The following is a 25611-nucleotide window of genomic DNA, read 5'->3' on the forward strand; positions in this document are numbered from 1 at the left end:
GGGGCTGGTTTTCTTTTTGTGGTTGCTTTTTCTCTGGAGAGTTGCTAGGTTGCGTGTGTTCTTCTCCTCCCTACTGTCTGTTTTCTATTTGCCGTATGCGTTGGGACACTGTGTTGTTGGGACTGGCCGGCATCTTGGTGGTGCTTCTCTTCTCCCTCTGGTTCCTCCTGAGTCATCTGTCAGTTTCTAGCAGTCTTTTATTGGAGAAAGGTCCCTGTCCTAAAATGTCGATGTGGGGACACACTCCCCTGTGCGCCTGGCTGCCCCGGCGGTGGGTTCCTGCTCCCCCGGGCTTGGACTGCAGCCAGAGGGGGTCTGGCGTGGGCGAACTTCCCCCGCTCACCTCTGGCTCCTGAGGAAGCCTTCTGCAGGTAGTCTTTACTGAAGAAATGTCCCTGTTCTAAAATGGTGATGTGGGACACACTCCCTGCGCGTCCGGTGTCAGGCACACTCTTCTGCGTGCCTGGTCTGCCCTGGCTGTGGGTGCTCGCTCTCCCTGTGGGCTCAGACTACTTGTTTGGAAGGGCCGGGTGTGGGCTAACTCCCCAGCTGGCCACTAGCTCCTTCAGGAGCCTGTGCTGTCTACAAGTCGCTAAGTGGGCGCCAAGATCTCTCCTAGAGCCCTTGGGAGCTGATTTTCCACGCCGGGGACAGGGAGCAAAGCGGGGATGGTAGGGTACACCTCAACGGCTTTGGGTGCTGTGTCTGCCTTGTGCCCCCACCGTCGTGGGGACCCACGCCCCTAATTCGTGCCCCGGGTCTCAGTTCCAAAGCCCTCAGTTCCAGGACGCGGGCTGTAGCCCAGTTCAGTGGCGCGGGAAAGGGCGCCTTTTGCACAGCTCCCGTGCCTGGGCGCCTGGTTCCTGCTTACTCAGGAGGGACCTTCACCTCAGTGAGGACCTCCGCCCTCCGCAAGCCTAGGTCGTCTCCCAAGCCCTAGGTCGCAGGCGCGGGGACCTGGCAGCCGCGATCCTGGTCCTGCACTTGCTTTTCAAGCGCGCCGAGCGCGCCGCTATCCGCGCAAGCTTACCGGCAGCCCGGGCTGTGTGCGCGTCTCCCGGGGTCTTTTCTTCCTCTAATGGCCCCAGAGCCGTTCGCTCACCGCCGCGGCGAATCTGCAGGGTTCTCCACAGCTCCCGTTCACGGGTGTGGTGGCTGCAATAGTTCCTTTCCACTCACAGTCCCGCTTGCTGCGTCCGTTTTTCTTTGTTGGCCGTTTTGGTTTGTTGTTTCCTCCCTCTGCGGTCGGAGAGTGCCACCTCTGTGGGCGGGGAGGGGAGCAGGTCTGCGCTTCCCTCCCTTCTAGTCCTCTTTTTATGGCAACTTTCTTCTTCGGGCAGTTTGCTGGAGTCGTCCGTTTATCTTCCGTGTCCCAGTTCTCACTGGAACCTGCCGCTTTTCCTCCCTATTCACTTTTTTTAATGGGAGATCTTACTCGCAGCGTCTCCTCGCCGCCATGTTGCTCCGCCCCTTGGGAAATGAATCTTTAAAGATGTTACTGGGATGAATGTCATGTAGTGTTTTGCCTATATTTTCTTCTGTATATTTCATGGTTTCAGGTTTATGTCAGTTCTCTTACTCATTTTGTGTTGATTTTTGTGCATGGTGAGAGGTAGTAGTCTTGTTTCATTCTTTTGCATGTGGTGGTCCTGTTTTCCCAGCACCATTTATTGAACAAAGTGTCCGTGCTTCACTGCATATTTGCTCATTTGTCAAAGATCGCTTATCCCTATATGTATGGTGTTATTTCTGGGTTTTCCTTCTTTTTAGTCAGGAGAACTTCAACTATTGATGGTTTTTTTGTTGCTTCATATGAATTTTATCAAGAGTTGTTCTGTTTCTTAGAAGAATGTCATTGAGATTTTTTTCAGGATTGTGTTGATTCTGTAAATTGTTTTCAATAGGATGACCATTTTAATAATGTTGAATCTTCCAATTCATGAGCAGGGGTTGTTTTTCTGTTTCTTTGTTCCTTCTATTTATTTTTAATGTTTTATAATTTTCTCTGTATAAGTCACTCACCATTTTTGTTAGGTTTATTCCCAGGTATTTGATTTTTTTGGTTTCCATTGTAAATCAGATAATTTTCTTTTCAGATTGATTGTTTGCATATAGAAAGGCTGTTGATTTTTGGGTGTTGATTTTGTATCTTGCTAAACTGGTTGATTATTTTGAGTAGTTTTTTTGTGGAGTTTTTAGGACTCTATATGTATATTAGCCTACCGTCTCCTGTAAATAGAGATAGTTTTACTTCTTTCCCTACTTGGATTTCTAGTTTGTGTTTCTCTTGTCTTATTGTTATGGCTGTTTCCGTTCCAGTATTATGTTGAAAGGCAGTGGCGAGAGTGGACATACTTGTCTTGTTTCTGATCTTAAAGGAAAGGCTTTGAGCTTTTCGCCACTACAAATGGTATTACCTCTGTGTTTGTTTTATATTTATTATGTTTAGGTATGTTCCTTTTACCCCAAAAATATTGAGGCCCTTCATCATAAATGGTTGTTGAACACTGTCAGATGCTTTCTCAGTATCTATTGATATGAGCATATGGTTTTTATTTTTCTTTTTGTTGATGGTTGGATTACATTAATTGATTTTTGATGTTGAGCCATCCTTATGCACCTGGAATAAATCCCATTTGATAGTGGTTTATTATCCTTTTGTGATTGTTGGATTTTATTGGTGAGAATTTTATTGGGGATTTTTGCATCAGTGTTCATTTGGGAGATTGGCCTATAGTTTCCTTTTTAGTGTTGTTTTTGTTTGATTTTGGTATTAGTGTAATGTTGATTTCATAGACTATTTGGTACTATTCCTTTCTCAAAAATTTGAAGAGTTTGTGTAAGATAGGCACTAGTTCATTTCTGAATGTTTGATAGAATTCATTTGTGAAGCCATCTGGTCCTGGGCTTTTGTTTTTGGGGGTGGGTTTTGATTACACTTTCAGTTTTGCTCCTTGTAATTGGTCTGCTTAGGTGTTCTATTTCTTCTTTATCTAGCTTCTTATGATTATATGGTCTAGGAATTTATCCATCTCTTCTTGATTATTGAGCTTGCTTGCATATAAATGTTCCTAGTAATCATATTCTTTTAATTTCTGCTGAGTCTGCTATAATTTCTCCCTTTTCATTTATGATCCTATTTATTTGTATTTTCTCCCCCTCCAAGAACCAACTTTTAGTTTCATTGATCTTTTCAGTTGTTTTCATTTGTATTTTGTTTATTTCTGCCCTGATATTTATCATTTCCTTTCTTCTGCTGGCTTTTGGGTTTCTTGTTCTTTTTCTAGTTAAGATGGGGGATTAGGTTGCTTCTTTGAGTTCAGTTTTGTTTCTTGATGTGAACCTGTATTGCTTTGTACTTTCCTCTTATTACTGCTTTTGCTGCATTCCATACATTCTGGAAAGTTGTGTCCTCATTGTCATTTGTCTCCAAGTATTTTTTTTTTAAAGACTTATTTATACATACAAAAACCGGGGAGGGGGAGGTCAGAGGTACGAGGGTTAAGAGGATTCACCAGACACAGAGAGGGGAACAGAACAGGTTGGATTGACTGAAATACACTGCTGAGGGCCACAGCAGGGAGACAGGAGAGCTGTTTGCTGCATCATATGGGTAGCTCCCTGACAGGGGATAGAACTCCTGTTGCAGAGACTGCAGATAGCTTCGTAGTATTGTGACTTAATCTCTTGCACCATCAGGTGGCCCTGCCAAGTATTTTTCAGTTTCTCCTTTGATCTCCTCATTGATCTGATGTTCTTCCAGTCATGTGGGTGGGTTTCATTTCCATGAAGTGGGAGAGTTCCTTACTGTCTTTTCATGGTTTATTTCTAGTTTTATGCCTTTATGATAAGAGAAGATAGTTATAATTTTGATCTTGATGTATCTGTTTATGTTTGTCTTGTGGCCTAGTACGTGCTCAATCCTGGAGAATGAGCCTTGTGCACTTAGAGAAATGTGCACTCGGTTTTTTGGGTGCTTTCTGTATGTCTATTTTCATCTCCTTCATGCTTGGGAAATTCTTCTCAGTTGTCTCCTTGAATAGTTTCTTGGTTCCTTCGCCTTTCTCTTCACACTCTGGGGTTCCTATATTCCTATATCTCCTTTCTTCATGGTGTCAGATACTTTTCAAAGTGTTTCTTCAATTTTTTTCCCTCTAATTCTCTTTGATTTTCTTTTTCCTTTGTACTCCTCTTTCCTTTTCATTGTTCCATTTCACCAATTCTGTTTTAATTACCTTTCCCAGAGTTCTTTAGCTCCTCCATTTATCTTTTAATATCCTGAATTTCCTTTTTTAAAGACTCAGTTTCATTCTTCAGATCATTTACTATATTTCTCATGTCATTTCCTTTTCATATTCTTTATGTTTTTTAATTGCGGTGTAGTGCTATGATCCAGCAGATGGGTAAAGGAGAGTCCTGGAGCCCTCGGTGCCTTTTTCAGGTGTTTATTGAGCTTTTTATATGTAGTGTGGCAGCCAGGTACATGGCAGGCAGGGGTGCTGGCCTCTTGGCCCTTGGAGAATTTTCACTCTTCACTGGGCTCTCCCAGTTCTTTCTCTTGCCTCTGCTTCTCTTGGCGAATACAAATACTGCAGCTATGGCCCACAAAAGTAAATAATACAGGGCCTCCCCGGTGGTGCAGCGGTGGAGCGCTGGGTTGCGAAGCTGCCCGCGGCCTCTGCGGCGCCGGTTCGATCCCCGGCTGCTCCCCGGCCACCGGAGGAGGGTCCCACATGGCGCGCAGACCTCTCCTGCCGCCCGCTGCTCCCCTCAGCAGTGTCCTTCGGTCCTTCTGCCTGCTCTGCTCCCCGCTCTGGCTCTGGTGAATTCTCTCGCCCTCCCGTGCTTCTGACTGTACCCAGTGCATGTATAAACAAAACAAACAAACAAACAAACAAAATAACTAAATAAAACATGCCTCTATTAAAAAAAAAAAGTAAATAATACAACTTAATATAACAAAGTACCAAAATGCAGATGCCTGCCATCAGGCATGTGATCCTAATGGTGGGATGAGAGAAGAGCCTGAAAATCATTTACTCTCCAAGGGCAATTCTAAATAATCTATCTGGCAGGCAGAGAAGTTTGTCCATGTCATTGTTGTTGAGTTGTAGTGGTTGATTTTCTTTTCATAGTCTGTCATTCCCCAGAGGGATTCCTTGGTTGTTTGTATTTTTCCTTCTCTCAGTTGTTTTCGAATTTGTTCTATGGGCTCACCACTGTGCCACTGGTACCGGTGTCATCTCTCTCTTCAAGGTGCCCCTACTGGGACACCAGGGTCTAGTGTCCAAACCCTGTTTGGCACTGTCACACCAGACTTCACAAGGAAAGTGATTCTGTGGATGGATTGATGGGCACTATCTCTGAATATCACTGAGAGTCTGTATGCTGCTAGTCTCTTTTCCTACATGCCCATCTTAACCTGCAATGCCAGACATGGTCTGTGCAAGTGGTAGGGTTTCACATATACTCTAACCTGCGTGGGGCACAAAAGGCACTTTCCCAAGTGGTTGCTGCTCCCTGTAGTGTCGAGCCCTCCATCTGCCTTGCTGGCTTCACTTGGTGTTTCAGATAGGGTGCATGAGTGTGCACAGGGGTCGCTGGCCTCCCACTGCCAGATGCTTGCAGGAGGGCAGTGTCCTTTATCACACTGCTCACCATTTTTTGCAGGACCCTCCCTCTGCCTTTACTTGGTTCCAGAAAGGGTGCAGGCAGGCATGGGGGAGATTGCTGGGACTCCCTCCTCCTCATAAACTTTTCCCTAAAGGCTTAGATACTAAGTATTTTATACTTTGTAAACTGGAAGGTCAAATTTGAGGAATCACCTAGATAATCTATATAAAAACAAACAAAAAAAATCTTAAGTTTATAATTTAAACTATATAATTGTTTGTTTTTTCGTCTTAATGGGGAGGTAATATTTCATTTAATTTGGGACTCAAGACTTTGTTCCATATCAAAATAAGCATGTTTTTAACTTTTTTTGTACCAATATTTTATATTTTAAAATGAATAGGTACTTTTAAATACTGATCTTAACCTATGAGCATGTTAATTGTAAGGGCATTAACAGATTCTGGCACTGACAGATTTTTCTTCAGTTGGCATTTTCCTTTTGCATTCATTGCATTTCGATTATATCCTTTCAGCTGATAGTCATTTGGGGTGGATGGTCAGGCTGGGTTTCACAAATGACCTTTGCAATTTGGAATTATTTTCTGCATTGCATTGAGGTTTGAAAAATGGAACAAGAATGGCATGTATTTGACAAAAAATCTAGTTCTACTTGCAATTTTAAATAATTGCACAGAAAATACATGAAGCAGCCAGATAATTGTAATTAAAAAAATATTGTACTCCAAATTTAAGTTTTGCCTTGTAACTTTACATAATTCATTAAGGGTCATTTTGAATGATCCTAAATCACATACAGTGTTGTAAAATAATACAATTGAAAGAAAATTCGGGGCCTCCCTGGTGGTGCAAGGGGTTAAGACTCAACCTGTGAAGCTGTCTGCAGCCTCACGAGTTCAATCCCCAGCCAGGGAACTACCCACATGTCCCAGCAGACCTCTCCTGACTGGCCTGCTGCTTTCCTGTGCGTGCGGTCTACTTTAATAGATCTACCTTTTCTACTCCCCACTCTGTCTCTGGTGAATCCTCTCACCCACCACACCTCTGACCTGTACCCCATTTCTTGTATGCATAAATAAATAAATCTTTAAAAAAAGGAACAAATTCACTAAATTTTTTAAAGAAACAAGTATGAAGACTAACATCCCAAATGACCCGCCAAGACCCAGCCTGCGTGGCCAAGAGCATGAGCCAAGTGCCTGAGACCCTCACTTACATGGCTGGTTTTATTTAAAAACAGAGAAGATAGCTGCTTAACTCTGCCCTTAGGTCCTTGCAACTTCCCTTTGGGGCTCTTGGGATTTGTAGTTCCCAGTGTCTTGATGGAGTGGGGGTGGCATCGACAAAGTTTGTATGGAATTTGCTCAGGACATCCTTTCTCCCTAATAGCAGTAATTAAGTCTTCAAGAGTGCCACACAATAGTATTTCTATAACAATGAATAGTACAATGACTAGCCACTACATATTTAGCACACTACATGTTTATAGGTTTTCTTTATTATTAAGCCATTTTCTCACCCTATAATATATATTCACCACTGCTAGTTGAAATAAATTTTAACACACTCTATTTCAGTAGCATTTCATTTAACATTTTTTCCATTTCTTTGAAAATACTCATATTTTTAATTGAGCCTAAAAAGACAAGTTATCAAGACTTATTTCTTAGCATTTGGTATTTATGCTTCTAACAATTAGTACCAATTTATAGTAACTATTAAATTTTCAGGACCAATAAGAATTGGCTGAAATTATTTATTTTGTTTTTAAATTGATTATTGATATTGCTTTGACTGTTACTGAGTCTATTCTCAACAAAAGGTTGTCTGGAAGTACTTTATCTGGAAATTTTTCTCTAGCTGTTATAGTCAAATAGAATTTAATTAACACTGTTTATTAACCACTTTTCTTACCAATCTGGAGGCCCGTTTTAGATTGTTTGGTTTTCTGTATCCTCTTTGCAACTGTGAGCTCTGTCTCTCTCTTTTTGGTGAAGAGGGTCTTCTGGTAACAATGAAATAATGCATTTAAAACTTTCTGATTTTTCCATTTGTTTTTCTGTGAGGCATACATATTGTCAAGAGTGCTTTGTCTTATAATGCTGTGGTACTTTGTATTCTTTTAGCAACACACACATTAATTGCTTAATTGCTATAGTATAGGCTTTCCTATCAAAAGGGGAAGATAGTTCACTTTCATTGTGCTTTAAAAGTGCTATTATGGGCCAACAGACATATGAAAAAATGTTCACATCACTTGTAATCAGGGAAATGCAAATCAAACTACCATGAGATACATCTCACACCAGTGAGAATGGCACATATTAAAAAAACTAGCAACAACAAATGTTGGCGAGGATGTGGAGAAAAAGGAACTCTTGTGCACTGTTGGTGGGAGTGCAAACTGGTCCAACCACTATGGAGAGCTGTGTGGAGATTTCTGGACCTACTAAACATAGAGCTTCCATATGATCCAGCAATTCCACTCCTAGGTATTTACCCAAAGGACACAGAAACATCAATTCCAAAGAGCACCTGCACTCCTATGTTTATAGCAGCACTGTTTACAATAGCTAAGCTTTGGAAACAACCCAAATGCCCAAAAATAGATGACTGGATCAAGAAGATGTGGTACATATATACCATGGAATATTACTCAGCATTCAAAAAAGATAAACACATGCAATTTGCAGCAACATGGATGGCACTGGAAGGGATCCTGCTCAGCGAAATAAGCCAGAAAGAAAAAGAAAAATACCGGATGGTCTCACTCATAGCAGGAATCTAGAAAACTTAAATAAGGGACCAGGAAAATGAATATAAGAAAGTGAAAATCAAAATCAACAAAAACTATGAACCAGAGACACTTTTTGGGGGTGGGGGGCGGGAGGGGAAGGATTGGGGTCAGAATGGGGCGTTTGCAATTGTATGGGGGAATATAAAAATAAAATTTAATATTTAAAAAAAAAATAAAAAAATAAAAGTGCTATTATGAAGTGCATTTTTGTTTTGATAGAATGTGTATGCACTGATCATTTAAAAATTTGTAATAAAATGTCAAAATACGCTGGTAAATGTTCAAATGCTGTTAACATTGTGCTAAAGCAATTTGCTTACTAATGACAGCAATGAGTATCATTAAATCTGTTGCAGATAGTTGATTCTGATAATGTAACATGTTAACACCCATAGAGAACATAGATCACTACTATATCCTTGAATGTCTTCTTGATAAGTTCAGGTGTTTGGCTCATGGATTTGCTATTCCATGGCTTAAAATCTTTAAGTGTCATATAATGCAAATATAACATCGTCCCTATTCCTCTTTCATAAATTTTATGTCTATAAATTTGCCAGTATTAATGCACAGTTTGGATAACTGATCAGATGATCAGTTTAGCTTTCTGTTAATATCTATAGTCTATATAATAGCTTAATCATATTTTCTCTTTGTTGTTTGAAAATCACTACCGATTGGCTAACTTTTTTTTTTTAAAGATTTATTTCTTTATGCATACAAGAAATGGGGTAAAGGCCAGAGGTGTGGGGGGTGAGAGGTTTCACCAGAGACAGAGTAGAAATTAGAAAAGGCAGACTGACTGAAATACATTGTGAGTCAGGAGAAGTCTGCTGCGCCGTGTGGGTAAGCTTCCTGGCTGGGATTTGAACTCACGCCTCAGTGGCTGCCGACAGTTTCACAGGTTGCGTCTTAAAGCCCTTGCACCACCAGGGAAGTCCTGGCCTACTAACTTTTTGAAAATAGTTTGTTGCTTGTTTGTAAATAATTTAGGATTCCTACCTTTGGAAAAACTATAGGAAAATTACAGTATCAGTCCTGCACTTTAGGGACTAGAAAATTTTTCAAACTCCTCAAGAATTTTGACTTATGGATGGGTTATAAAAACTCATTTGTTGGAGTGTTTATTCATGTGATACTGTTTATGATCACTCTTTGGTTAAAGTAGAAAGAGATAGAGGATGTTGTAGTAAAGGAGAGCAGACTTAAAATCTTTGAGAGTAGACTTAAGACCTGTGACTAATAACTCCATAATTATGAGTACGACTTTTATTTAAGAATTTTTTTTTCTTATGATCTATTTGAGTACTTTTCAATTTGAGAATTACCCAGTTTGGACTATATTATAATAAGTAAATACAGGGAAAATGAAATGAAAAAAAATTTAATTTAAAAACGGAGGAAGAAATCAAATTTAGTAGATTATCATTGTGATCCTAAAACTTACACCTAAAATTCCTTGGATTTTTAAGAATGTTTGTACAACATTAGCTGTTCATTAATAATCAACAGAGGCTTAAAGAGTTCTTTTATTTATGTGACTCATTTCTCAACAGAATAAAAAATGATCTCTCATTTACTCAATGTAATTAACAAAAGATTTTTGAGTTTCTGTTTTTATATTAAGAATTGTGCTCGTTCTTACACAAGTAAAATTGGCACTTACTCTTAGAGTTTTACCTTCCTTTTTTTTTTTGAAGATTTATTTATGCATACAAGAACTGGGGTACAGGCCAGAGGTGTGGGGGCGTGCGAGGACTCACCAGAGACAGAGTGGGGAACAGAACAGGCAGACTGACTTGAAAGACACTGCTGAAGGGAACAGTGGGTGAGCCAAGAGAGTTCTGCTGCACTGTGTGGGTTGCTCCCTAGCCAGGGATCAAACTCTTGCTAAGAGACTGTGAACAGCATCGTAGGTTGCGTTTAACCCCTTGCGCCACCAGGGAGTCTCAATGCTAGTTAGTTTTTATGGTCAGTCGCTGTTGAGGTTGCCACCAGGGAGGCCCAGCAGCGTTTACCTTCTAACATAATCATTACATGCTCTAAAAATTGAGATTGCACTCAGTCTTTATGTTGAGTTTTTTGTTTTCTTTGTTTTTAAGTAGCTGTCATGGTGTTACAGCATCTCTAGTTTTAGAGCCCAATGCTATCATATTTCCATCTACCTGCCTTTGTTGAGATAGTTGTAAGCACTTAGAGTTATGTACAAACATAACATTGGTATGTTTGTAGTTGCCACAGGTGGCAGGTATGCCAAATCTCTCAGTGAATTTTCTGATAACCTTTGTAATTTGGGTAGTAATTTATAGAGAAAGAAGGTATCAGTATTAACAGTAGGTATTTATATATTATGTGCAGTTCACTGACCTAAACATATTTTTCACTTACCTTTTTTTTTTTTAAGATTTATTTTTATTTATTTATACAAGCACTGGGTGCAGTCAGAAGCGCGGGAGGGTGAGAGAATTCACCAGAGCCAGAGTGGGGAACAGGCAGAAGGACCAAAGTATGCTGCTGAGGGGAGCAGCGGGCGGCAGGAGAGGTCTGCGTGCTATGTGGGACCCTCCTCCGGTGGCCGGGGAGCAACCAGGGATCGAACTGGCGCTGCAGAGGCTGCGGGCAGCTTTGCAACCCGGCGCTCAACCACTGCGCCACCCGGGAGGCCCAATTACTTTTTAAAACAATCTATGACTTAAACATATTTCCCACTTGACTCACAATGTAATAAGAACTTTTTTCCCATTATTTTTTTCAGGACACCAGGAAAATAACAACTTCTGTTCTGTTAACATAAATATTGGTCCCGGTGATTGTGAATGGTTTGTTGTTCCTGAAGATTACTGGGGTGTTCTCAATGACTTCTGTGAAAAGTAGGTTGCTGAATTAAATTTTATATTAAAATGATGAGTAACAATTACTATAAAGAACAAACGGTACAAAGTTTGTAATTATTGGGTTGTTGGAAAAATCACGATGCATTTTTGAAACAGATGGCATTAGTTCATTTCTGGAAGTACTAGAATCATCTTCATCTATGTTATTGCTAGACAGTTGACAATTCTAGCTCATTAAAAAAAAAATGAGCAATTTGGTTGTAAAGGGAAGAATGCACGTCAAGCTTGTGAGAAGTTTATAAAGTTTATAGTTACTGTGCTGTACAAGAATATCAGTGCCAGTGATGATTCATGAATTTACCGCTGGTGATTTTGATCCCACAACATTTGCTGTCAGAGAAGCCACCGAGGTTGATGATAACAAAATAAATTAGGTATTGATTGAGTCAAACCCACTTTACATATCATAAGAGGTTGCAGAAACATTGACTATCCATCATGTAAATGTTCACAACCACCTGGAAAAACTGGGATGTGTAAGCAAGGTCAATATTTGGGTTCCTCAAAAACTCAGATGGGAAGCTTATTTGACAACATGAGTAAACATCTGCAATATACTCATTAACTGTAAGGAAAATAATCTTTTTGAAGCAACTGATAATTGGTGATGAGACGTAGATTGTTTCGGTTTCTGTCGCTCTGTTATAGTTTGCCTCCAGTGACAGTGAAAGCAGAAACATTCATTAGAGGAGGGTGATGCTGTCATTGTGGTGGGATTTTAAAGTTGTGTTTTTCAAGCTCCTACCAAAGAACCAAACAGTCGATTTGCCAGCACTTAGATGGTTTGAATGAATCCATCTTCTAAACTCATCAGAGATTGGTAATCTAAAGGAGTTGTGTTCCAGCACAGCAACACAAGACCATATACAAGTTTGATCACCCATCAGAAATTACTAGAGCTTGGATAAGATGTGTTGCTGCATCCTCCATACTCACCCAACCTTGTTTGACTCTCAAAATTCCTTGTGTGGTATAACGTTCAATTTAGATGAGGCTGTGTATCAGCACCTTGTTTAGTTTTTTGCTGATGAGGACTTTTTTTCAAAAAGTACCTTTTTGAAAAGGTACTTCTGTGAACAAGGAATGATGAAGCTCACTGAAAGATTGCAAAACATTATCAAACAAAAATTGGCAATATATCATTGATTGATCTTTGTTTGGTAAATAAATGACCTTTGGGAAACAGAAAAAAATACATGATTTTTCTGACAACCCAATATTTTTCAGAAAAAATTTTATTTTTACTTTAAAGGATTTTTGGCAGATCTTTGTTATGTGTAGTATGTAATGAAAAATCACTTGAATACACTCCGAACAGTAACAGGTAAAAATTCAGAGAATAGGAAGTAATTTTTTTTAAATAAATTTTCTACAATTATATGAATCCACATCACAGACATGCTTCAAAGAAAAACTGGACTTGAAATAGAAATGACATTACTAAAATTACATCATATTAATATTTCAGTCTTGTATAACTAAATTAGCATAAAATTATCAACATCTAGAAATAAAGTGAATTTTCACAGCTTGTGTTGATATTGATAGAAAAAAATATATGTAAATCATGTGTCATGCATTGACACATGATTACTTACTATTTTACCTAATGAAAATATTGGATGAAATTCTCATAGCATTCATTTGTGAGATTATTGTAAAATCTATATGCATTTCATATGCTTATCTCAACTCTTTAAATAGTGAAAGGTAGGTCATATTAGTTAAAAGATGTTACTCCAGAATTTTTATTATATACTGATACGTATCACCTTTTACTGTCTTTCTTTTTTTAAGATTTATTTATGCATACAAGAACTGGGATGCAGGCCAGAGATGTGAGGTTATGGGGATTCACTAGAGACAGAGTGGGGAGCAGAACAGGCAGATAACTGAAATACACAGCTGAGGGGAGCAGCAGGTGAGACAGGAGAGATCTATCTCACCATGTGGGTAGATCCCTGGCCCGCCTGGATCGAACTCATGCTGCAGTGCCTGGTATAGCTTGATAGCTTAATAGTGTTGTGTCTTCAACCCATGTGCCACCAGCGAGGCCTTTTACTACTTTTTTAATAAAAATATCTTAAAGATAAAAAAATGTTTAATGTAAAGATTATTAGGAATATAATATCTATTTTAATTTGACCTTTGTATATCATCAGACTGCTGATAGCTTTAGCAGGGAAAGAAAATATTATATAGGAAGTCTGTATAGAATGGGTTTGTTTCTTGAACGTATAGGAATGTGTAATTTAATTGTTATATGTGTAATCCCGTGGTCCCAAATTATACTTCTATAAAGGAGCTGACTATATTGCAGTCCAGTCTTCCCAACACATTTATTAAAAGAGGCTTTTGTTATTCCAGCGAATTTCTTTGCCTCTTTGTCATAGATTAGTTGACCATATACATGTGAATTTACTACTGGGCCTTTAGTTTGATTCCTTTGGTTTGTGTGTCTGTTGTTGTTCCAGTACCATGCTGTTTTTATTTTATTTAAGACTTATTTATTTAGTTTGCTTCTAATAGAAGAACTGGAAGGAAAAGGATTCACCAAATAGAGTGGGGAGCAGATAGGGAGGATCTACTGAGATACATGCAAAGGGGAGCAGCAGGCAAGAAAGGAGAGTATAAATACTGTATTGAAAAGGAGTGCTGAGAGTGGACGTCCTTGTCTTGTTCTAGAAAGTAATGGAAAGGTGTTCTGTTTTTCACCATTAAGAATGGTATATAGTTTTTATTATTTTTAGGTATGTACTTATATCTGTAATTTTGAGGGTCTTCGTTATAAACAGATATTGGGCTTCATCACATGTTTCTCAATGTCTGTTGATATGATTGTGTGATTTTTCCTTTTCTATTTTTAGAAGTGGTGAATTACAGTAATTGATACTTATATATTGAACCATCCTTGTGATAGTGAAATATCCTTATGACCCTGGAATTAATCCTACTTCATCAAAGGCTGCATTTGTTTTGTAGTTCTATTCACGACCTCATTATTGTACTTCTGGTTCACTTCTCTGTTGGTTTATATTATAAGGCTTCTTGTAGTATTTCTTGGAGTGGGGTTTATCAGTTGCTAATTTGTGAAGATTTTGTCTGCGAAGGTCTTAATATTTCCCTCATTAAGGAAGAAGAGGTTTGCAGAATAAAGTATTCTGATGTTTTTTGTCTTAGATATTTTTTAATATGTCATTCTATTCTCTACTTGTCTAGTGTTTTCTTCAGGGAAGTCTGATGTCAGACTAATCCCTTTTGCTTTGCAATATACATATTTCTTCTCTCCTGTCAACTTCTTTGTTTTTTCTTTGTTTTTTTCCTTTGGACTCTTGGACACTATTATGTGTCTTGCTGTGGTTTTCCTTTCATTATGGTAGTTTTGACACCAGTGTGCCCTATTAATTTAACCCTGAACTACCCCAGGTTCTTGTTCTGTAGAATGGAATTAACAGACATTTAGATAAGAAAGCAGAGAGAAACAAATTTTGTTTAAGAAAGTAAAGTTTATTGAAAGGAAGAAAGCAAGGATCCCCAGGTACACTGTATTTGGGAGGGCAAAGGAAACCATTTTGGGCCTGTGTCTAGGAGTGTTTAAACCCTTTTTTATCCCCTCAATTTTAAAATCTGGTTATCCTCGTTATTATTGGCTCTCATTTCTAGTGGCAATACGCCTCTGGGCAGATGTGCCCATTCTTCTAGCTCTTATCTCAGTTTCTCTTGTTAACTCCCCTGTCCAAACTCTTAAAATTTACTGCCCTCAGTTAGCTCTTCTGAATTTCTATGTCCTTATCTCAGATGCCTTCCTTAACTGTCCCGAAGTCCCTGCCTGCACTTTCCCTGAAGCTGCCTAATTAACTGTAACTTGCCCTGCTACTCACTTCCCCTCTCTATGGATGGAGTCCCTAACTGTTGTTAGGACAAAGGGCATCCCTGATCAGTAAATGCTTCCTGCTGAAAATGGGCAATGTGGGGAAGCAGTCAGGACTAAATCTAAAGGATCTAAATCTAAAGGATCTCGGGAGAAGAATGGCAGAAGCATCATGTCGGGCTCCATCTGAAGGACTATTTGAAGTCTGCTGGCTTTTAGATGAGAAGAGATGATTCTAATGAGAATGTTGTGGCTATAGGGCTCAAACAAGGAACTATAGAAAAATTAGTGAGGGAATGAGATAGGGGATCAACCAAGACAGAAGTTGGTTTTCTATAGAGGCAAGGATTGACTCTCATCAATGATGCCGTTGTCCTGCCTGTCTTTTAAGGTCAATCATAATACAGAATTTTTTTTTTTTTTAAGATTTATTTATTTGTTTATACAAGCACTGGGTACAGTCAGAAGCACAGGAGGGTGAGAGAATTCACCAGAGCCAGAGCTGGGAGCAGAGCAGGCAGAAGGACCGAAGTACACTGCTGAGGGGAGCAGCGGGTGGCAGGAGAGGTCTGTGCGCCATGTGGGACCCTCCTCTGGTGGCCGGGGAGCAGCCGGGGATTGAACCGGCGCTGCAGAGGCTGCAGGCAGCTTCCCAACCCAGCGCTCAACCACTGCGCCACAGGGGAGGCCCAATACAGAAATTTTTTAATTCCTCCAGTTTTTCTTGTATCTTAGCAGTCGTGTCAATACAAAAAAAAAAAAAAAAAAAAAAACTTTTATTAAAGTGTTCTGGCTCAAGCTAGTCATCAGTACTATGGGGGCGATAGTTGGGCAGTGGGCCAGTCTAAAGAATTGGAACAAGACAGAGTAAGTGGCCCCTTATCTACCAAGAAGGTGATTCTTTTTTGCCTGCCACTCCTATGGTCATCAGAAGCTTGTCTTGCCTCTGGGTTTCTTCAGAAAAACATCTTCTCTTGTACCAGATTCTTTATAGTCAAAGGCAGCTGACGGTCAAACCTGTCCTTCCATCTTGACCTGTGGTTTGGGCTGATGCCTCTGCTCTCAGAGGGCGGAATAGCCCCTCTTCCAGTGCCCAGTGTGATGGCACTGAGGGCATGGCCCTGGGCGTGGTTTCTTTAGACACTCGTGGCTGAGGTGTCCCAGCTGCTGGCAGTGGAAGCAGCTGGCAGCCCATGAACAGGTTGAGGTCCTGAATGTCTGGGTTGCTCAGGGCTTTGGGTGCGTCTGAAGTGGCAGGGTACCGGCAGTAGCAACAGCCATACACTGGGCTCTGCTCTTGTCCTCTCTTTCTTTTCCTCGGTCTGACTGCTATCCTCCCTGTCATTGTAGGTCTTCAAGGTCATGTTTAATCTCAAGCTTATAAGATAAACTGCTAAAATGGCTTGTCCTTTTACAGTTTGTAGTAAGTTATTGAAGTACATCAATTTTCTTTTCCTAAGATCCCTCTCTCAGACCTTTAACACCTTCTTCTGCTATCTTACTTTTTGCCATTTCATTTCAAAGATAAGCATTTTACTTCAAATTACTTTCAGGACCTTTAAAAGACTCATTTCCAATACATTACTTCGTTATTAAATACATACCTCACTTTATTTACAGTCAGAGTTATTACGTTGTCTGTTTTTAGTAGAAAGAAGACAGTTTCCTTTTAGGTAATATGACATTAAAAATTTAGTTTCCTTGAAATAAGGAGCAAAATGTAAACCTCAAAGTTTCAGTTGTAGCGTTAGTTTCTTTAAGGACTAGAATTCCAGATTGCAGGGTTGTTAATGGAATAGTTCCAACACCAAGATTTTTCTAGGCTGGAATAATTGAACAAGCATTAGGCAGATTGATAAAAGCAAAATAATCAGAGTGACATCTTAATACCATGCACATTTTCTATATACATGTGACTCACTATGACTGAGTAAATTGTCCACGTGGCTTTAGACTCTATCTTGAATTGTTTATTAGGAGCAGGGGGAAATTTTAGACAATTACTTGGAAAGACAAAAGTGCTTTTTGTTGTTGTTTTTGTAAAGAGACAAGCAAATTTATGTTTCTGGATAAGAATTTAATTACAGGGCCTCCCCTGGTGGCACAGTGGTTGAGCGCTGGTCTGTGAAGTTGCCCACAGCCTATGCAGTGCCGGTTCAATCCCCGGCCACCAGCGAGGGTCCCACATGGTGCGCAGACCTCTCCTGCCACTCGCTGCTCCCCTCAGCAGTGTATTTCATCGGTCTACCTGTTCTGTTCCCGGCTCTGGCTCTGGTGAATCCTCTCACCCTCCCACACTTCTGATTGTACCCAGTACTTCAATCAATCAATCAATCAATCTTTAAAAACAAAAAATTTAATTACAGGGCCTCCCCGGTGGCGCAGCGGTTGAGCGCTGGGTTGCGAAGCTGCCCGCAGCCTCTGCGGCGCCGGTTCAATCCCCGGTTGCTCCCCAGCCACCGGAGGAGGGTCCCGCATGGTGCGCAGACCTCTCCTGCCGCCCGCTGCTCCCCTCAGCAGTGTACTTGGGTCCTTCTGCCTGCTGGGCTCCCCGCTCTGGCTCTGGTGAATTCTCTCACCCTCCCGCGCTTCTGACTGTACCCAGTGCTTGTATAAACAAAACAAACAAACAAACAAATAAATAAAACATGCCTCTATAAAAAAAACCCTATAAAAAAAGTTTAAAAAAAATTTAATTACAAAGCAAATTCATCTTTGTTGACATAGAACAGGTTAAGTCACATGTTTTTCTTAATACCATGAACTTCTTTTTAAGTAAACACATTTAAACAGAGTAAATTATTAATACTGTAACTTTAAGGCACGTATGCTTTAAATTATATCATTAGATTTGAACTAGGTTTTGTCTACCAGAAATCCTGGATCGCGATCTCAAAATTTGTTTCTGTTAGAATTTATATAGGTGCCATTTTGTTTTACTATATATATATATATATTGGTAAACATTCTATTTTATTTTTTTAATATTTTATTTTATATAGGTGTCATTTTATAATGAACTCTCCAGAGATAAAAGGCAGGCATAGACACAGATATCTCTTGAATCTCATTTAAAATTTGTGTACTGGGCCTCCCCAGTGGCGCAGTGATTGGGCGCTGGGTGGCGAAGCTGCCCGCAGCCTCTTCAGCACCGGTTCGATCCCTGGCCACCGGGTGAGGGTCCCATATGGCACGCTGACCTCTCCTGCTGCCCACTGCTCCCCTCAGCAGTGTACTTCATCACTCTGTTCTACTCTTCGCTCTGGCTCTGGTGAATTCTCTCACCCTCCCACGCCTCTGACTGTACCCAGCGCTTGTATAAATAGAAAAATAAAAATAAATAAATAAATAATTTTTTTTTTAAAGTACTATATGACTCTTATATAAAAAAGAAAATATTTATTTATTTATTTATTTATTTATATAAACACTGGGTACAGTCAGAAGCACGGGAGGGTGAAAGAATCCACCAGAGCCAGAGCGGGGAGCAGAGCAGGCAGAAGGACCGAAGTACACTGCTGAGGGGAGCAGCGGGCGGCAGGAGAGGTCTGCGCACCATGTGGGACCCTCCTCCCGTGGCCGGGGAGCAGCCGGGGATCGAACCGGCGCCGCAGAGCCCGCGGGCAGCTTTGCAACCTAGCGCTCAACTGCTGCGCCACCGGGGAGGCCCTATATGACTCTTTAAAAACAAAAAAAAAAATTTGTGTACTAATTTTAAAAGGTGAAATTACTGAGAAACCTGTCATTAATTTAAGTTCAGTTCTTTAGCAGCTGAGATACTGAGTTGCAACTCCTTTAGATGAAACACACCTTAAATTTGTACAGAGAATTTATATAAATTTTCTAAGACCAGAAAAAAAATTCTGTTTAAGTTGTAAAAGAGGCTTAAACAACATAGTTTTAAATACTTTAGGTTTTAGTTTAAGTTTGATACACTCATTTACCAAGTTTTTCAATACACTTTTATGTCAAGGAGGTTTCCAATCAGATAGACGTTAAAATCATTATATATAAAATAATTGCCTGGTTTTTAACCATCACCAAAAACGTAGGGCCCAAGACCAAAACAATGTTTTTTTTTAATATTTCAGCATATTTATTTATTTTTTATTTATTTATATAAGCACTGGGTACAGTCAGAAGTGCAGGAGGGTGAGAGAATTCACCAGAGCCAGAGCGGGGAGCAGAGCAGGCAGAAGGACCGAAGTACACTGCTGAGGGGAGCAGCGGGCGGCAGGAGAGGTCTGCGCGCCATGTGGGACCCTCTGGTGGCTGGGGAGCAGCCGGGGATCGAACTGGTACTGCAGAGGCTGCAGGCAGCTTTGCAACCCAGCGCTCAACCGCTGCGCCACTGGGGAGGCCCAAGACCAAAACAATTTTAAAGACAAGCAGTTTAAGCTTTCTTAAATAAGAAAACACTTTTGAGTTTGTATTTCTAAGAATAGCTCCCTTGACTTTATGTTGTTTTTGCTCTGTCTTACTGAGGCCAAGCACATTTTTAAGACAAAAGACACTTTTTTCCCTCGGTACTATGCATAGAAGGAGAGGAGAGGAGGTAGATTAAAATCTTCAAAGTTTGCCTGTTTCTAGACTTACTGGAAATTTGAGGTTTGGAATTTAACTCAGAGTTGCTTTTCTACTTTATACTTTTTAACCAGATTTATTAGTTTCAATAAGAAACTAAAATTTTACCTGTCCAATAAGCAATTTAGAAGTTTTTTGCTCAACCAGTAAGCATTCTGTATAGGTGGTTAGCAAGTCTAAAGTAACTCAGCAGTTTCTACCTTAAGCAGTCTGGACCTCAAGACTAGGTAACGAGGACCTTCCCTGGTGGCGCAGCGGTTGAGTGCTGGGCTGCGGGGCTGCCTGCACAGCTTCTGCAGCGCCAGTTTAATCCCCACCACCGGCAAGGGTCCCACATGGCGCACAGACCTCTCCTGCCGCCTGCTGCTCCCCTCAGCAGTGTATTTCTTCACTTTGCCTATTCTGCTCCCTGCTCTGGCTCTGGTGAATTCTCTCACCCACCCATGCTTCTGACAGTACCCAGTGCTTGTATAAATAAATAAATCTTTAAAAAAAAAAAAAAGACTAGGTAAAGATAGGGAAAATACAATTCTCTAACCATGGAATGGACTAGAACATTATTTCAGGTGGATGAAAGGAGAGTCCAGTTCTCCCACTGCTGGAAGGCAGCAGAGATATACCAATAACCTCAGCACTGGAGCAAAGGTCCAGGCAGCTGCTTGCTGATACCAGAGGCAGCCCCCCACACCACCTAGCTACAGTGGGTCCCTCACTTTAGTCCCCAGCATTTTACCTCTTTCCTTGGCCATGGCAAAAGAGGTTTAGGTAGAGAAAGGTGTAATAGGTGAGGATGCTGTTTATGGGCCAAATTTTTGTATTTGGACTTGGCAGCATTCAAAGAAAGACTAGGTGCTTTTTATTTAGAGTCTAGGTTAAATTTGGCTAGTTTTTAAGAATGCACTCAAGGGTAAATCCCATGGAACTGACATGGAACATTTACATAGCTATGAGAAGCAGCAGGCAAGACAGGAGAAGTCTACATCTGAAAATTGCTTTCAGCTCTTCAGGATGCAATTGAGAGGCATACCTTTTTAAAAAAAAAAAAAAAAAGACACGCGGAAGCTCCAACCTGCCATATCTGCGGAATGTAGGCAAGTGTCCAGCACCAACTTCTTTCTAGTGGAGGCGTCCATCCTTTGAACCTTGGAGCTCTAACTGCGAGTGATGAAGAGTCTCCTTGCAGGGATAACTACTAGGCTTAATCACCTGTTACCAGTGTGATCTGAACACAATGAATGAGCCTATCTATCTGTTTCTCACAGTGACCAGACTCTGTGGGACCATGCCATGAACTCCATCTCTGTCTCTTTATAAATGTTGCCCATTTTTCTGAACACACCTGAAAAGCAGAGACTTAACACAGGCCACATACACATAGGCTAACTTCCATTGATGCCTGTTTAACAAAAATGGGCCTCACAACCAGGTTCCTTGAATATGTAATAACCTCGGGCCTCATATTTACTTTCCATAAAATCTCCTGTGTGAGTAATTCCGTGAGATAAATTCACAATACGAAAGGTGTGATCAGTTAGTTGGATCTAGGATTTGGGGTACAAATAAAAAGTGGCACATCTCTATCAAAATATGAAACCCAACCTCTTCTGCCTATGCCTCTTCTGCCTGGCAGGGTCAAAACAGACACCAGGGGAAAGGCTCCCTGGGGTGTGCCAAGATTCTTGTAAGAATATTCTATAACTTGACTTATAAGCTGTCTTGATAGAAGCTGAAGGAAATCTGTCTTATGTGGGGAGGCCAAGGAAGTAAGGATTCTTTTTTAAATAGTCAGGTCTCTGTGACTCTCACCTAGATGCCAGGCTAGTAGAATGCCTTGTCTGTACCATCGGATCTCCTGGATGTCCAGGGTTCCAAGGGCCACAGCTCAGTCGTCCAGAGCACCCTTGGTGTCCACGGATGGTAGAGAAAGGCGAGGAATCAGTGACAAGAGAATCCCGATGTTCCTACTCAGCAAGTGAAGAATCACAGTGCCATGCTAGCTGAGAAACCTCTCACCCGGGACTTTAAGAATGGTGTCCTCACACTAGTTGCTTTTACCAGGCTGGTGGGTGCCCATTAATTTTGCAGCAAAATAAAGGACAGAGAGAATGTTTGTGAAATGTCTGCAGTCTGTCTGAATCCCCACGGGTAACAGAGAATTAAATCAGTAGCACTGGAAGAGAGAGAAGAGAGCAGGCAAAAAAAGGAGAACATTCAAATATCAGAGGCCCAGGTAGGGTTCTGTGTCTGATCTGTATAGTGCTTAGTGAGGAATGACTTTCCCAACTGTCCTACTGGACCCATTCATCTTCTGCTGGGTCTCAGCAACTACCCCTGAGGGCAGGGTAGAATTGCCCAAGCTGCTGGGAGAGCAGCCCATTATGTGCACCTCCTGGACAGCCTCTAGGTGATTTATGTGTACAGCTTTTCAGAGACCACAGCCCGTCATACAATGACAAAACTATTTTTCAGCTGGGAGATGGGTCAGGCCCCTTAACTGGTCTGGTCACTGGTTTATTCTTCCACAGGAAGGCAGTTGCCCTTTGGCATTTACTGACTATCCTGTGCCCTTTGTGTGGCCTCTTCGATGGCTCCAAAGGGAAGGAAATGTTTAACAAGAGGAGCATATTAAAGAATGAGAGCAGAGGAAAAAATTTGTGCCTCTCAACTCACACCTCAAATCCTGCAAGATACTAGATGAGCCCCCAATATGACCTCAGTTTGTGCTGTTAATTTAGCCCTTGAACCAGCACAGGTTCTTGTCCCACAAAGCTGTGAAAATCACAGATTTTTTAGATAAAATATCACAGATATTTTAGATAAGTAAGCAGAGAGAAACAAATTTTAAGAAAGTGAAGTTTATTTAAAGGAAGAAAGCAAGGAACTTGCAGGTACATTGTACCTGGGAGAGGCAAGGAAACTGTTCTGGCCCCATGTTTAGGGGCATTTAAACTCCCCCCCACCACCACCACCTTATTCTCTGTTCTAAAATCTGTTATCCTCTTTATGATTGGCTCTCTTTCCTAGTGGCTATACTCCTCTGGGCAGATGTGCCCATTCTCCTATTTCTTATCTCAGTTTCTCTTGTTAACTCCCCTGTCCAAACTCTTAAAATTCATTGTCCTCGTTAGCTCTTCTGAATTTCTCTATCCTTGTCTCAGAAGTCTCCCTTAACTGTCCTGAAGTCCCTGCCTGTCCTTTCCCTGAAGCTGCCTAATTCACTCTAACTTGCCCTGACACTAATGTTGGTATTTTTCTGCCTTCCTATAAATCTATTTTCATTTCCTTCTGCTCATTTGGAAGTTCTCTTCTGCTATTTCCTTGAATAGTTTCTAATTCCTTTGTCTCCTCTCCTTCTGTGATTCTAATAACTCTTGTACAGATTTCTTTTCCTCAAGGTTGGTCAGATAATTCTCATAGTGTTCATTGTTATTCCTTTGTTCTTCTCTTCCTTTTACCTCTATCATTGTTTGTTGTTTTTTTTTTTTCATATCTCTTCGTTGAGTATTGATTCTTCCATTTCATCTATTCTGTTTTTGTTACTTTTCCCATAATTTTTAGTTCCTCCATTGAACTTTTAATACCCTCTGCTTCCTTTATTTTCTTATTCAGAGATTCAGTATTGTTCTTCCTTTTCTTTCTCCTTCTTTTTAGTTTTTTAAATAAGGCAGTTTTGAATTCTTTATCTCTCAGGAATAAAAATTCTTTCATTTCACTGTCATTGGGTTTGGGACATCGGTTTTCTTTTATTGGCATTTTGTTCCCCAGAGGGCTTCCTTGACTGTATTTTTCTTCCTCCCCATTCTTTGCTTTCAGGTGTGGGGCCACAGGGCCAGTGGTGCTGATGGGCATGACTTCTGGGCTCTCTTACAAGGGCTTTGTATGCTTGAGCCCAGGTCTGCTGTGGCTGGAGGTGGTTTGGCTGTTCCTTTGGCCTCCCCCTCAATTCCCACCAAGTACCATTTCTGATGGGTGGTGGATTAGGCAGATAGGTGGTGGCTCCCATGGCACCTCTTAGGCAGACCTCTGCTGCTGATGAGTGGAATGTCCAAGGCACACTTACTTGGGCATGGGTAGGTCTGCACGTTGTCTGGGCTGTTGTGGCTTCCAGGGGCAGGGACTCTTGTAGCTTCTGTCCACTAGATACTTTGGAGTATCCAAAGATCCACAATGTTAGGACTGGCACCAGGAGGCAGGGGCTGGCACCATGAGGGCATCACAGTATAAGGCTCTAGCTGTGGGCCTCCCCGGTGGCGCAGTGGTTGAGCGCTGGGTTGCGAAGCTGCCCGCGACCTCTGTGGCGCCGGTTCGATCCCCGGCTGCTCCCCGGCCACCTGAAGAGGGTCCCACATGGCGAGCAGACCTCTCCTGCCGCCCGCTGCTCCCCTCAGCAGTGTACTTCGTCCATCTGCCTGCTCTGCTCCCCGCTCTGGCTCTGGTGAGTTCTCTCACCCTCCCGCGCTTCTGACTGTACCCAGTGCATGTATAAACAAACAAACAAACAAACAAACAAACAAACAAATAAATAAAACATACCTCTATTTTTAAAAAAAAAAAAAGGCTCTAGCTGTAACACTGTCTGCTGGTGAGTACAACAGGTTGAGTAGGATACATTTCCTGGGTATTTGGGGACAGCTGAGAGTCCCATGCAGGAATAGCAACTTAAGGCTTCAGTTGTGACCTAGTATACTTGGAGGTGTGGTCTCTTCAGTAGTGTAACTGGTACTTTGTCAAGATTGTGGTTCAGGAAAGTAAAAAAGAAAAAAGTTTGTGGCTGAGTGTTCTTTCTGCTTAAGAGGTACTGGTGACTATTGGACCTGATTTGCTAAGTGGTGCCAGAGGACTGAATGGTTATGTATATTCAGGGGTACAGTTGCTTAATCTTCTTCAGTTGGCTGAGAGTTCATTTTAGTCCTCTTCTATAGTTTTTAGGAGAGAGGTTGATCCCAGCCTCACTATTCTGCCATATTGTGGGTAGAGTACCTATTTTTTAAAAAAAGTTTTTGCAAGTTTCATATTGCCAGTGTGGGTGAAATAGGGTTAAGGTTTGTACTATGCTTCTAACGTTTTTCTCTTTTTCTTTCATTCTGTTTGTGTGTTACTGGTAATATTTGAAAACTTATAATAAAAAAGATATACCAAATTTTTATCCAGTGAGTTATTAGTAGCCACTGGATTATTTAAAAAAAAAGCTTTCTATTTTGGAAGAAAAGTTCCATTTAGTTAACCCCAAGTTCCATCAATCAGACTTTTTAAAGAGAAATTACAAAAGTCAAATTATTTTCTTAAGTCTTCAAAAAGGACTAGTCCTACCATATGAACTTCTTGATAAATTTTAACTTAAAATACTTTGGTTTATCTTTCTAAAATCTTAACAAAAAAATTTGTTAATAAGTTACCAGAATTTATTTTTTTAAAGATTTATTTTTATTTATGCATACAAAAACTAGTGGAGCTACTGAAATACACTGCTGAGGGGAGCAACGGGTAAGACAAGAGAGGTCTGCTGCACCATATGTGGGTCAGCTCCCTGGCCAGGAATCAGTGACTAGCAATAGCGCTGAGACTTTATCCCTGAGCCACCAGGAAGGCTCAGTTACTAGAATTTAAATTAAAACTTAACTAATAATTTGGTCTTTGTATTGGTGCTGGTGGTGGTTTTGGGTTTATAAGAAAAAGGGACTTCTCTCAATTTCTAATGTATAATAGAAGGCACAAATCTTTGTACTCTGCTGTGTTGGAGAAAGGTTCTTATTTTTCACCACTTGACAGTTTGTGGTTTTAGAAGTAGCTCAGTGTAATTCTGTAATCAGTTTTCTTCTTTAAGATTTCTT

The 25611-nt window shown here is 40.8% G+C and overlaps 1 protein-coding gene across 1 annotated transcript in view; it reads left to right on the forward strand.

Moving 5' to 3' along the window:
* LOC119250803 (histone demethylase UTY-like) overlaps window positions 1–25611 on the forward strand; it is a 129839-nt gene that overhangs the window by 83323 nt on the left and 20905 nt on the right. Inside the window, exon 18 of the mRNA XM_054697750.1 lies at window positions 11187–11301. Within this exon, the coding sequence (XP_054553725.1) occupies window positions 11187–11301 (115 nt within the window). The remainder of the gene's footprint in view (window positions 1–11186; window positions 11302–25611) is intronic.

The sequence above is a fragment of the Talpa occidentalis genome, unplaced genomic scaffold (genome assembly GCF_014898055.3).
Source record: "Talpa occidentalis isolate TD23 unplaced genomic scaffold, MPIMG_talOcc4v2.1 talOcc4.18, whole genome shotgun sequence".
Lineage (NCBI taxonomy): Eukaryota > Metazoa > Chordata > Mammalia > Eulipotyphla > Talpidae > Talpa > Talpa occidentalis.